This window comes from Bos mutus, chromosome 13 (assembly GCF_027580195.1).
Source record: "Bos mutus isolate GX-2022 chromosome 13, NWIPB_WYAK_1.1, whole genome shotgun sequence".
NCBI classification, from domain to species: domain Eukaryota; kingdom Metazoa; phylum Chordata; class Mammalia; order Artiodactyla; family Bovidae; genus Bos; species Bos mutus.
Window position 1 is genome coordinate 12,537,977 of NC_091629.1, and position 15,226 is coordinate 12,553,202.

At 39.4% G+C, this 15,226-nt stretch overlaps 1 protein-coding gene across 1 annotated transcript in view; it reads left to right on the plus strand.

Moving 5' to 3' along the window:
• ARMC3 (armadillo repeat containing 3) overlaps positions 1 to 15,226 on the plus strand; it is a 91,326-nt gene that overhangs the window by 62,946 nt on the left and 13,154 nt on the right. The window contains 5 exon segments of the mRNA XM_005901641.2: positions 565 to 701; positions 1,510 to 1,678; positions 4,266 to 4,366; positions 5,023 to 5,124; positions 5,537 to 5,632. Coding sequence (XP_005901703.2) covers positions 565 to 701; positions 1,510 to 1,678; positions 4,266 to 4,366; positions 5,023 to 5,124; positions 5,537 to 5,632 — 605 coding nt within the window.

Genomic DNA, 15,226 nt, shown 5'->3' on the forward strand with positions numbered 1-15,226 from the left:
ATTTATTTAGTTGGCTTTGGAGTTCCCTGGTGGCTCAGACAGTAAAGCGTCTGCCTACGATGTGGGAGACCCAGGTTCGGTCCCTGGGCCAGGAAGATCCTCTGGAGAAGGAAATGGCACCCCACTCCAGTACCCTTGCCTGGAAAATCCCATGGACGGAGGAGAGTGGTAGGCTACAGTCCACGGGGTCGCAAAGAGTCAGACACGACCGAGCGACTTCACTTTCACTTTAGTTGCAGCATGTGGGATCTAGTTCCCTGACCAGGGACCAAACCCAGGGCCCCTGCATTGGGAGCACAAAATCTTAGCCACTGGACCACCAGGAAAGTCCCTCCCTCAATTACTTTATTGTGGCCTCTTGTTGATTTTGAACAGAAAACTGGGCTCTTAAGGTTTTTGCAATAAATTATTTCCCCTTGAATTTAATAAGTCTAAACGTGGACACATCCTAAAATGTTTTTACATACTCAACACACTTTTAACAATCAAATAATGAGGTTTTTTAAAGCATAAATGTGTATGTTCTATACTCTTAATGTGTAAAATTCTGGTTTCTACTTCTAGCTGAGAAATGCAGGTGGGCTGGAGCCGCTGGTAGAGCTCTTGCGTTCCAAGAATGAGGAGGTCCGGAGGAACGCCAGCTGGGCCGTGATGGTCTGCGCCGGGGACGAGCCCATGGCCGTGGAGTTGTGCAGGCTCGGGTGGGTGGCACGGCCTGGAGGGTCTGGCTCAGATCAAGGACACACACTTTCTTCAGGCCGGAGGAAGGTCCAACAGAGTTTCCATGCCCATGCTCAGGCTGCTGGGCATCATTCAGATGCTCTGTGGGTCACAGTCCCTCTGAAGGGACCGCCTGCAGAAGCGGGGTCCTAGACCTCCCTCACCACCTCCGCAAAATCGTCTTCAATGTCTCCTTTTCCACTTTTTCATCTCAATAAATGCTCCTCTTTCACTCTCCCCTGGTTTGCTCTCTCAACTTTCAAGACTGAATTTAAACAGTCAAGCCATGACTGCCATCTGTGTTTTTCTGTCCCCCCCAAACTTTTCCACTACAATTATGCCTTTAAGCAGCTTCACCGCATTGGTTCTCCTGACCAACAGCCTATGAGTCACTTGCCTTTAGCATCACAGTCAATAGGGTTTTAAAGTTCCACAGACAAGTTTACATTATTTCTAACCCATTTTTATTCTTTGCATATATCACCTGGTTAGCTGAAAAAAATTGGAGTCCAATACTAATTTTTGCTTTAAATGAACAATGTTTTTCTTCTGAACGTGTCTTTTTCAAACTGTTTGAATGTAAGTTACTACATGGCATATATGTTCTCAAAAAGGGCAGATTTGTCTTTATAATTGTGTCAGGATTAGTTTATCTAAATGGGTGGGATGGTTTTAACCTTTCCATCTCAGTTCTTCAATTCAGGATCTTAGTGTGAGGTACATAAATGGGAACTTAATGTTAGATTGCTTCTATAAGGTAAATAATGTCATTTTTGCTTTTATTGACAGGGCTTTAGAAATCCTTGAAGAAATTAATGTATCAGTAAGTCGAAAAAATAAATTCAGTGAGGCAGCTTACAACAAACTGCTCAACAACTACCTATCTCTGAAATACAGCCAGACTGGCTATTTGTCATCAAGTAACATAATCAGTGATGGATTCTATGATTATGGTCGGGTAAGTGGCAGCACTAATTTGTATTTTAGTATATAGTGATCAGTTCTTTCATCATGATGCCATTACATTGCAATTTTATAACCACCTGACATAATTTTTATTTTTATAGACAGAAACTTGGGAATCAGAACTTCATCCTTAAACTTTGTCTGGCTATAAGATTTTGCATTTGTGTACAGTTTTAATTAGATTTTAATTACTTGTACTTCAATTAACTTGCTAATGCTAGTCTCAAGTTTCAGAGAAAATAAAAAAGAATCAGCTTCTTTTATATTGCTTCTAGGGCTCCGTGTTAATTATAATATTAACAATAGAAATATGTCTTAATTTATTAATTATAATCTCATCGAAATAAGCCATATTGGAATACTGAATTATAACATGTAATGCAGAATAATATTATTTTTTACTTAGCTGCATTTATGATTATGATTTCAGTTCAGTGTTAATGTTGAAAGAGATGGGAAGCTAAACATTAGAATCTTGAAGACTTTTTGACATTACTGTCTATATCAACATTTTCTACTTCTGGAAACCAAAAACAGTAAGAAAAATGGAGAAATTTTTAAAAACCTATAAATCCCATTTTAGGCAGAAGTAGGAAACAAGTATGATCTGCAGACTTCAAACATTTAAAAGTCCCTGGGATCAAGCAGAAGCTATAGGAAGGAAGAATGAGAAAGGGGAAAAAGCACAGAGACGGACAGGAGTGGTAGCTGATCTCAGAGAGCACCATCCAGACTCCGTGCTTCCTGAGCGGATGGACAACTCAGACGTTCAAAAGCTGTGTGCTTGGTTTGCCAGGGGCTGGGTGGACAGGCCCTGGGGAACTGGGGTGAGCAGGGCTGGTAGCAGCAACTTTCTTGGATCAATTTGGTTCAAAGAAGCAGAGGACAGAGGGTCGTAAAAGAATCACAGCTAATTAAGCCATATTTGCAGGAAATGCTATATCATGGTAACAGAATTAGAGATATTTTGAGTAATCAGAACAGCTAGTCTAACAATTTATCTCTTCCTTCTGCTTTTCCTGGCACTGCCACCACCATACCCTCCATAACACACACAAACCACTGAGAAATTACTGATCTCATTCAACGATGAGTAATTTTAAAAGAACAGGTGCCACATTATTAGTACAAAGATGCTTTAAGAAAAATGAGGGAAAGAGCAGAAAAACCACCAAAGAGCACTTGTTGGAAAAATGTTGCCATGGAACAGGTAAAAAACTGTGGTAAATATATGTGTCCATGAGTTAAAAAAACAACAACAAAAACCAAAACTTAATGAGACAATTTCTTTATGAAGGAGAACTCTCTGATTCAGCGGTTCCCACCCTTTTTGGTATCAGGGACCATTTCTCGGAAGACAGTTTTTCCACAGACCAGGGATAGGGGAGGATGGTTTGGGGATGATTCAAGTGTGTGACATTTATTGTGCACACTATTTCTAGTCTAATCACCACTGATCTGACAGGGGATACTGGTCCACAGCCCAGGAGGTTGGGGACCCCTGCTCTGATTAATTCTAAATTGTTTCTGATATTTTAGTCTTTAAATATGTCAGTGAACAAATGAGACAAAGGTCTTTTCTCCCATGGTACCAGTGAGAGGAAACAGATGATAAATGGTAAATCTCACAAATTGTATCACATGATCAAAATGAGAACCACCATAGTGGCTGGGGAGGAGAGCAAAGAAGGACCAAGGGGCTCTATCGTGCTGAGGATCCTGGGGTTGACAGTCATAATCTGGCATTGAGGTCAGACAGCCCCATTGTCGGATGTTTGCTCGGTAACATCCGAGCAAAAATTAGAAGGAGGTGAGGGATTTAGCCGTGGAGAAGGAGTTTATAGGTGGAGGTTCAGAAAGCATGAGGAGTAAACACAGTTGGCACATTTAAGGAAACAGCAAAATCAGTGTAGCTAGAGCTGGGTCAACCAGGGGTGGAATAATAGACAAAGTCACAGAGGTAGGAGCTCATGATGGGCTTGTAGATCATTGCAAAGATGTGGGCCTTTACTCTGAATGAAATGGGTAAATACGGCAGAGTTCTGGACAGAAGAATGACATGCTCTGTCTTACTTTAAAAGAATCATGACTAAGAGAGGTATCTATTACTTGATTAGAAAAGGAGCTCACAAGGTGATCTGGTCTAAACCTTTTCACCAGGCTGATAAAATTGCTAGTATAGGGCTTCATCTAGCTTGCTTTTAGTCATCCTCACAACATTTTTGGTGATCTGTTGAATAATTAGTTACTGTTACAGACAATAAACTCTCCTTATATATGTGGATGGATTTTCAAACTCAAATACTTCCACAAGCCAGTCTGATCATTAGGGTGTGAAACAGCTGAGTATCAAGCTGCAGAGACTTGCAGGGCTGGGGTGAGGAGCGGAGGGTACAGGAGAGTATATCTTGCCCAAAGGCAAGACATCCACAAGCTTCAAATTCCTATTTCTCATGTGTGTGTGTGTGTGTGTGAGAAATTAGATACTTGAAATAATTGAGAACCTATTATATCAGTATACTGTTTAAAAATATATAACCCATGCAGATATTACTGTTCAATTCTTAAACTACCTACAGATAAATCCTGGCACCAAACTTTTGCCTTTGAAGGATCTCTGCTTACAAGAACCAAGTGACCAACGTGCTATACTCTTAATTAACAGTAGATCTTCTGATGTGTGAGTCTTTGTGGGGAGCAGGGATATGGGGAAGCAAAATTTTTGTTTATCATCATGTGAATACATAAAGGTGCCCAGTATGGTATCTTTTATTCCTTCCGGTGTCTAGCACCACCATGAGAGTAAATACTGGTCTGTAAATTCATAGCCTAACATAGTAAAGACCACGGAATAGTCACCACCATAGTTTTTCCTTTGACTCCACATTACCACTCAATTCCACGTGTATTTCTGCAGTCAGGGATTCTTACCCTTCTGGCAACATCAAGTAACTGAAGAAAGTATAAACAGAGAGGAGCAAACCAAGATGAATTATGTTTACAAATCTCCAGAACTAGATGCAAGAATACCACCGATGCCCAATTTTTCTAATAAATAAAAAATAGTAGAAGCTATACATTTTATGTGACACATCTTTAAAACTATTTCCAGTTCTAGGTCATGAAAAGCTTTATAGTATTCATTTTATCTTTTCTTCATCTTATCTTTTTATCTTCATTTTATCTTTTTTCTCCTTTATGCTATTAAAATAATGTGTCACTGTTAAAAGTCAGCTCCGAATATGATTTTTCAGAAAAAAATCTATTTTGTAGGACAAAGTTAATGTTGACAAATTATTTTAATTTGTACATAATTTCAAATACGTAAAATTTTAGTTCTCCACCTCCATCTACGGAAGATAAGTCATCAGACGTTGGTTATGGACGAAGTATTTCTTCTTCATCTTCTTTAAGAAGAGCAAGTAAAGAAAAGACCAAGTAAGAAAATGATGTTTTGTCTACACTCAAATAATTCTCTCCCTTAATTTGGGAGTAAAAAGGAAATTTAGATTTTAGGTTTTGGCAGCTTAATTTTTATTCTTCTCACAGTCACACAGTTTCAGGATGAAAACCAGGAAAACTGGCTTGACATTCTGTCTGCTGTGAACCTAGAGTAAGATCTTGAGCCCATGACTCATGGTCTATGATCAGGCTTCACATCCTTATCTGTAGATGGAATAATGCCTGGTGCCCTATTTCTTCTCGTTGATTGGAATCAAAACATAAAATGGAAGTGAAAATGCCTTATAACCTATAAAATGTCTTGCAAATGTAGCATATTGTTCTTTTCATATGACTGACATTGGTTGTGGTTTTTTCAAATGACAAAAGAAAATAGTTTTCATTTTAGTGCTGGATTTGGATCCCCCACTGAAGAGAAATCAGAACCTACTTCAGGACGCAATACGGCTGTTAGCAAAAGCACCACTAAAGAGAAAGGATCAAGGTAGGAAACACCTTACTGTAGTCTTCTAACTGTAATCCCATCAAGTTTTAATTACAGAGTTGGGGAAAGGGAAGGGTGGCTTTCAACTAGGAAGCTCTTCTCATGGGATAAGATACAGAACTAAGCAGGACTCACAAAGTGTAATCTCCTTCAGAATAGACTGGTTGGATCTCCTTGCAGTCCAAGGGACTCTCAAGAGTCTTCTCCAACACCACAGTTGAAAAGCATCGATTCTTTGGAGCTCAGCCTTCTTCACAGTCCAACTCTCACATCCATACATGACCACAGGAAAAACCATAGCCCTGACTAGACGAACCTTTGTTGGCAAAGTAATGTCTCTGCTTTTGAATATGCTATCTAGGTTGGTCATAATTTTCCTTCCAAGGAGTAAGCGTCTTTTAATTTCATGGCTGCAGTCACCATCTGTAGTGATTTTGGATCCCAGAAAAATAAAGTCTGACACTGTTTCCACTGTTTCCCCATCTATTTCCCATGAAGTGATGGGACCGGATGCCATGATCTTAGTTTCCTGAATGTTGAGCTTTAAGCCAAATTTTTCACTCTCCACTTTCACTTTCATCAAGAGGCTTTTTAGTTCCTCTTTACTTTCTGCCATAAGGGTGGTGTCATCTGCATATCTCAGGTTATTGGTATTTCTCCCGGCAATCTTGATTCCAGCTTGTGTTTCTTCCAGTCCAGCGTTTCTCATGATGTACTCTGCATATAAGTTAAATAAACAGGGTGACAATATACAGCCTTGACGAACTCCTTTTCCTATTTGGAACCAGTCTGTTGTTCCATGTCCAGTTCTAACTGTTGCTTCCTGACCTGCATACAGATTTCTCAAGAGGCAGGTCAGGTGGTCTGGTATTCCCATCTCTTTCAGAATTTTCCACAGTTTATTGTGATCCACACAGTCAAAGGCTTTGGCATAGTCAATAAAGCAGAAATAGATGTTTTTCTGGAACTCTCTTGCTTTTTCCATGATCCAGTGGATGTTGGCAATTTGATCTCTGGTTCCTCTGCCTTTTCTAAAACCAGCTTGACCATCAGGAAGTTCACGGTTCACATATTGCTGAAGCCTGGCTTGGAGAATTTTGAGCATTACTTTACTAGCATGTGAGATGAGTGCAATTGTGCAGTAGTTTGAGCATTCTTTGGCATTGCCTTTCTTTGGGATTGGAATGAAAACTGACCTTTTCCAGTCCTGTGGCCACTGCTGAGTTTTCCAAATTTGCTGGCATATTGAGTGCAGCACTTTCACAGCATCATCTTTCAGGATTTGGAATAGCTCAACTGGAATTCTAGCACCTCCACTAGCTTTGTTCATAGTGATGCCTTCTAAGGCCCACTTGACTTCACATTCCAGGATGTCTGGCTCTAGGTCAGTGATGACACCATCGTGATTATCTGGGTCATGAAGATCTTTTTTGTACAGTTCTTCTGTGTATTCTTGCCATCTCTTCTTAATATCTTCTGCTTCTGTTAGGTCCGTACCATTTCTGTCCTTTATCGAGCCCATCTTTGCATGAAATGTTCCTTTGGTATCTCTGATTTTCTTGAAGAGATCCCTAGTCTTTCCCATTCTGTTGTTTTCCTCTATTTCTTTGCATTGATCGCTGAAGAAGGCTTTCTTATCTCTTCTTGCTATTCTTTGGAACTCTGCATTCAGATGTTTATATCTTTCCTTTTCTCCTTTGCTTTTTGCTTCTCTTCTTTTCACAGCTATTTGTAAGGCCTCCCCAGACAGCCATTTTGCTTTTTTGCATTTCTTTTCCATGGGGATGGTCTTGATCCCTGTCTCCTGTACAATGTCACGAACCTCATTCCATAGTTCATTAGGCACTCTATCTATCAGATCTAGGCCCTTAAATCTATTTCTCACTTCCACTGTATAATCATAAGGGATTTGATTTAGGTCATACCTGAATGGTCTAGTGGTTTTCCCTACTTTCTTCAATTTAAGTCTGAATTTGGCAATAAGGAGTTCATGGTCTGAGCCACAGTCAGCTCCTGGTTTTGTTTTTGCTGACTGTATAGAGCTTCTCCATCTTTGGCTGCTAAGAATATAATCAATCTGATTTCGGTGTTGACCATCTGGTGATGTCCATGTATAGACTCTTCTCTTGTGTTGTTGGAAGAGGGTGTTTGTTATGACCAGTGCATTTTCTTGGCAAAACTCTATTAGTCTTTGCCCTGCTTCATTCCGTATTCCAAGGCCAAATTTGCCTGTTACTCCAGGTGTTTCTTGACTTCCTACTTTTGCATTCTAGTCCCCTATAATGAAAAGGACGTCTTTTTTGGGTGTTAGTTCTAAAAGGTCTTGTAGGTCTTCATAGAACCATTCAACTTCAGCTTCTTCAGCGTTACTGGTTGGGGCATAGACTTGATTACTGTGATATTGAATGGTTTGCCTTGGAAACAAACAGAGATCATTCTGTCGTTTTTGAGATTGCGTCCAAGTACTGCATTTCAGACTCTTTTGTTGACCATTATGGCCACTCCATTTCTTCTGAGGGATTCCTGCCCGCAGTAGTAGATATAATGGTCATCTGAGTTAAATTCACCCATTCCAGTCCATTTCAGTTCGCTGATTCCTAGAATGTTGACATTCACTCTTGCCATCTCTTGTTTGACCACTTCCAGTTTGCCTTGATTCATGGACCTGACATTCCAGGTTCCTATGCAATATTGCTCTTTACAGCATTGGACCTTGCTTCTGTCACCAGTCACACAATTGCACTTATCTCACACGCTAGTAAAGTAATGCTCAAAATTCTCTAGGCCAGGCTTCAACAGTGCATGAACTGTGAACTTCCAGATGTTCAAGCTAGATTTAGAAAAGGTAAAGGAACCAGAGATCAAATTGCCAACATCATCAAAAAAGCAAGAGAGTTCCAGAAAAATATCTATTTCTGCTTTATTGACTATGTCAAAGCTTTTGACTGTGTGGATCACAACAAACTGTGGAAAATTCTTCAAGAGATGGGAAGAGATGGGACCACCTGACCTGCCTCCTGAGAAACCTATATGCAGGTCAGGAAGCAACAGTTAGAACTGGAAATGGAACAACAGACTGGTTCCAAATAGGAAAAGGAGTACAACAAGGCTGTATATTGTCACCCTGCTTATTTAACATATGCAGAGTACATCATGAGAAACGTTGGGCTGGATGGAGCACAAGCTAGAATCAAGATTGCCAGGAGAAATATCAATAACCTCAGATATGCAGATGACACCAGCCTTATGGCAGAAAGCGAAGAAGAACTAAAGAGCCTCTTGATGAAAGTAAAGAGGAGAGTGAAAAAGTTGTCTTAAAACTCAACATTCAGAAAACTAAGATCATGGCATCTTGTTCCATCACTTCATGGCAAATAGATGGGGAAACAGTGACAGACTATTTTTTTGGGCTCCTAAATCATTGCAGATGGTGACTGCAGTCATGAAATTAAAAGACACTTACTCCTTGGAAGGAAAGTTATGACCAACCTAGACAGCATATTCAAAAGCAGACGTTATTTTGTCAACAAAGGTCCATCTAGTCAAAGCTATGGTTTTTCCAGTAGTCATGTATGGATATGAGAGTTGGACTATAAAGAAAGCTGAGCACTGAAGAATTGATGCTTTTGAACTGTGGTGTTCGAGAAGACTGAGAGGCCTGTGGACTGCAAGGAGATCCAACCAGTCCATCCTAAAGGAAATAAGTCCTGAATATTCATTGGAAGGACTGATGCTGAAGCTGAAACTCCAATACTTTGGCCACCTGATGTGAAGAACTGATTTGTTGGAAAAGACCCTGATGCTGGGAAGGATTGAAGGCGGGAGGAGAAGGGGATGACAGAGGATGAGATGGTTGGGTGGCATCACCAATTCAGTGGACATAAATTTGAGTAAACTCTAGGAGTTGGGGAATGGACAGGGAGGCCTGGTGTGCTGCAGTCCATGGGGTTGCAAAGAGTTGGACACGACTGAGTGACTGAACTGACTGACTGACATGTTGACATATTTTTATGCATATTCTTTTTCATGTGAGCTCTTTCCTGGATTCTTCAGAAATCCACTCAGACCTCCTGCCCCACTCCATGACCCTTCAATTAGAGTTGGCTTAAGCCCTTCAGAACCACTGGGGTGCTGGAGGCTATTTGGTGCACACACAAACACATGAGCATCTACCTTCTAACCTGAGACTGTCCCCTAAGGTCTCCTAAGGAACTGTCTGCCTTCCTCCGCAGACCTCAGAGCTTTGTGTTTTCAATTTCTGGCTTTGTTTTCTTCTGTCAGTCTCTGTGGCTCACTGCTCTGGTCTCTGCTTCTGATCTGCTCCTGCTGTCCCAGCCCTCATTGTTTTTGCCTGCCCATCACTTCCCCACCTCCTCCGTTTCCTTTCTCTCCTCTCTTGACTTCTCTTGCTTCTCCTCCACTGGACTGAGCACACCTTGAGGACAAGAACATGTTCTAACTCAAATAAGTTTTCTTTCCATCCCCAGTATTAGTACAGTGCTTGGTTAGCATACCTAAGGGATTCGTGTTTATTCAAGAGAATAGAAATCTGAACTTTTTAGGAAAAGGTCCACACTTAGAAACTGTGTCTCTTGAACACATAGGTTACCTTCTCTCTGGCTGAATTCACTCATCAGTAAAATGGAGGAAAAAAGCTCCTGCAGTGTGTTGTTCCTCATAGTGTGTTGAGAAGATTAAATGAGTTAAGAAACATAATGTAAAGGGCTTAGAGCAGAGCCCAGCCCAGAGTAAACACTCAACAAATGTTAGTACTACTGGATGAAGCAGTTGCAAGGAGCCCAAACCTACTCCAGCCTTGTAGGGATGAGAAGAACCCCTCAAATCCAGCACACGAAAGAGGCTGGGAGTCAAGTCAATAACCATAGGGTCTGCTAAGCTCTCTCCCTCTCTTTCTCTCTCCACCTGCACAGTACCTTTTTACAAATTGCTTTGTTATCTACCTTGACTTTCTTTTGATTACCACCTCACCCATAACTGTAGCCTATATGTGATTCTGATTTGCCATGGGACCAAACCTGGCCCCAGTTCCAAGACCGTCTTTTAATTCTAAAGCATAACAACGATCAGGTACGGTCTGTATCTCTTATGTGTATTTGTGAGGGAGACCGTCTTGACATCACATGCTTGGCAGGACATTGACCGGCTCTGAGGCAGGTGTCTCCCTATGGTCTCCCCAACTGCGGTCCTGGGGAAGAATCCACCTGGCTTATTTAAGTGATCAGTATGTGTTCAGGCTCTTTACCCCTTCTTAGCCCTTGGTCCACAAGGGGATAGACTGGTTATAATCTTACTGTTTATCTTTCATGATTTATTTTGTTGTTTATCTTTTTTGTTTCTCATCTTGTGACTGTTAAAACTTTGGACCCCTAGATATAGAGTAAAATATTTTAACTCTACTCATCTGAAAATGTCACAGAGAATATTATCACATTGACAAAAAAAGACTGAGCAATACTGGTGAAGAATCATGAAACACATAGACTCAAAAACTGGCTGAATTTTTGAAAGGGAGAGGGAAGAAGAGATGAGAGACAACTGTGTGTGAGGTGCCAGACAAGGAAAGTGAAAATCTGGATTTCCTTTTCCTGATGAATATTATTATCATATAAATTAAAATCATTGAGCAAGAGACTCTCATTCGGTGACCAGCCACCATCTTATTTCTGTTTTCAGAGGTTTTAATTGCACTCTGTTTTATAGCGCAACACTCCTAGGAGAGGTGATTAATTTATTTCTTGTTTATTCAGACACCCTCTTGATACTTACCTAGGTTTCACTGAAACCAACATGTCTAATGCCCTCCAAAGCTTTTCCTTGTAAAGATCATTCTCCTTACAATAAATATTTACTATACCTATTCATGAAAGGAATTATAAGTTCTATCTATACTATATTTTTTATTCAGACTGGTTTTCATAAATATTTAATTTGATTGCACATGAGTTTATTATACACACACAGAAACATGTTTTTCTGTCTCCAAATAGAAGGATATGAAATGCATATCCTTCCAGTCTGTTCATCTTTGGCAACTTTTAGATCTTTACAGCATATAAACTTTAACATTTCTGGTACTTAAATCATTTTGATTCCCATCACAGTGACGTCCTAAAACATTTTTGTTCTAAAATAATTTCCCTCAGAAAACTGGACAGCCACGTGCATAAGAATGAAACTAGACGACTATCTTATACCATAAACAGAAATTAACTCGGGATGTAAGACCTAAAGCCATAAAACACCTAGAAAAAGACTTAGATGATAAGCTATTTACTTCAGCCTTGGCAATAAATTTTTGGATCTAACTTAAAAAGCAAAAAAAGCAAAAATAAACAACTGGGACTACACCAAACTAAAAAGTTTCTGGATAGCAAAAGAAACCATCAACAAAATGAAAAGGTAACCTACTAATCGGAAGAAAACATATGCAAATCGTATATCCAGTAAAAGGTTAATATACAAAATATAAAAAGAATTCATAAAACTCAGTAACAAAAACAAATAAGTAAAACGGTTTGATTTTAAGAGAGCAGAGGATTTGAATAGACATTTTTTCCAAAAAGGAAATGCAGTTGGCCAGTAGGCATGTGAAAAGATGCTTAATATCACTAATCATCAAGGTATTGAATTAGAAAATATAAAACATTTTTAGTATTTGTTATGATTAGAGTTTTGTGTAATTCTCCAGTAGCAGCTAATTGAATTATTTTTGTATTTTTTCCCCTCCAAATTAAAGAGAAAACTCAAATGGTCTTGAGTTGATCTCCCTTGGACCCCATGCTTCAAGTAATACTTAAAGGTAATTCCCACCCCTAATTTACTGCTAGTGGAACAGAATACTCCACATTTATGAATACATAATTTAGGAGATCTACCTGTCTACACTAGCCTAGTTCCATTCGGGGACTTTCAAATATATAATCATGGCTAAAATTTATTATAGCAAAAGATAAAATGCAAGATCATCAGGAAAAAGGTACATATAAACAAAGGCTAAACGAAGTCACACACACAGGCTTCTTAGTCCTTCCTCCCTCTCTGCTAGTGTAACGTAGGATGTGATTTTCTCATATGACATAGCTCCACCCAAGAAGGCCTACCTGAGTCATGGAATCCAGACTTCATAAAGGTGCAAATTCCGATTACCTATAGGGAACACCTATTTGAATGATGGGCTTCCCAGGTGGCTCAGTGGTAAAGAATCTGCCTGCCAAGCAGGAGCTGCAGGAGATGTGGGTTCTATCCCTGGGTTGGGAAGATCCCCTGGAGGAGGAAATGGCAACTTCTAGTATTCCCTGCTGGGATAACCCCATGGACAGAGGAGCCTGGCAGGCTATAGGACTTGCAACTATAGTTCAGACACAACTGAGCGACTGAACAGCATGCACAGATTTCTCTCAGAAGGAAACAGTACATTTTTCAAGCACTAAAGGAACCAACCATGTGTTCTCTATCCTTCAGCAATAAAGAGGGAGAAATAAAGACATTTCCAGATGAAGGAAAACAATTTATTGCTAGCTGGCCTACCCTTACAGATTGGCTGGCTAAGGGAAGTTCTACCAAAGGAAGAAAATGCTGAAAGAATCTGGAAGGATTAGGAAGGAAGAAGGAACTGAAATATGGATATATACAATAGACTATTTCCTCGTGAGTTTTATTTTTATACATTATATTTGATAATTGAAACAAAAATTTTAATATCTGATACTCAAGAAAATTATACTCAAAAGTGGATAAAGTAAAGAGACTCCATGGATGTGACATTTCCATATTTCCCTCAAAGTGATAAAATGTGGATACCAGCAGACTGTGATAAGTAATATATAATATGTCTATTATAGTACTTACCATAACAACAACAAACCAATACAAAGAGCTACACTCACAAACAGTATAAATAAATCAGGATGGATAATTTTAAAATGTTCAAGTAACCCACAGGAAGGCAAGAAAAGGAAAAGGAAAAGAACAAATCAAAAGGCAGATATTGGCAGAGTGTATTTAAAAGTTATGATAAAACAACTACATGCTGTTTTAAAAAAACTCACTTCAAATTTATCCATCTAGATGGGTTGAAAGTGAAAGGATGGAAGGAGATACCATGTAAACATTCATTTTTTAAGAAGCAGAAATGGCTTTTCAAATATAAAAGTAGACTGCAGAGTAAAGAAAAATTCTAGAGAGAAAGAGGGACATTATGAATAATAAAATTAATCATGAAGGAGACATAATAATCTAATATATATGCACCAAACAACAGAGCCTCAAAATACACAAGGCAAAAACTGATAGAGCAGAAAGGAGAAATAGATAAATCCAGAATTGTAGTTGAGGACTGCAACATGCCCTTCTGAGCAACTGATAGAACTACTTGACCTAAAATCACCAAGGAAATAAAGGATTTGAACAACAGCAAAATAAGTAAGATTTAATTGACATATTATGGAGAAGGACGGAGAAGGCAATGGCACCCCACTCCAGTACTCTTGCCTGGAAAATCCCATGGATGGAGGAGCCTGGTAGGCTGCAATCCATGGGGTCGCTAAGAGTCAGACATGACTGAGGGACTTCACTTTCACTTTTCCCTTTCATGCATTGGAGAAGGAAATGGCAACCCACTCCAGTGTTCTTGCCTGGAGAATCCCAGGGACGGGAGAGCCTGGTGGGCTGCTGTCTCTGGGGTCGCACAGAGTCAGACACTACTGAAGTGACTTAGCAGTAGCAGCATGGAGAAGAAAATGGCAACCCACTCCAGTGTTCTTGCCTGGAGAATCCCAGGGACGGGGGAGCCTCATGGGCTGCCATCTATGGGGTTGTACTGAGTCAGACACGACTGAAGCGACTTAGGAGCAACAGCAGCAGCAGCCGCTTAGCAGCAGCATTGAACATTTCATCACCAGCACATTTTTTCAGCTGCATTTGTAACATTTATAATACTCTGGGTCATAAAACAAAGCACAGCAAAAAATTTTTAAAGTAGTTTAAATCATACAGAATATGCTCTCTGATCATAATAGAATCAAACTAGAAATTAATGACAGAAAGACAAGAAGAAAATCTTTAAACATGTGGAAACTGAATGATATACTTCTAAATAATCTCTGGGACAAAAGGAAGTCTCAAAAGGATTTAAAAATACAAAGAATTGAACGAAAACACAGCCAAAGCAATGCTGATAGGGAAATTTATTTCACTAAAATGTATTAGGTTGTAAATCAATAATCTAAGTTCTCACTTCAAGAATCTAGAAAAACAAACTCAATACAATTAGAAGGAAGAAAATAATAACAAAAATCAACAAAATTTAAAACAGAGAAACAGCAGAGAAAGTCAATGAAATCAAGGCTGGCTTTTTTTAAATGTCAATAACTATGTCAATCCTACTAAGCATTGTAATCAGCAACTTAGATGAAATGGACCAGTTCATCAAAAACTACAAATTATCACAACTTACTAAAGATGAAATAGATGCTAAAAATAATCATGTAATTATTTAAAAAGTTGATTTCATAAAACCCAAAAGAGAAATTTCCTGACCCAGATGGTTTCATTAGTGAATTCTGCCAAAAATTC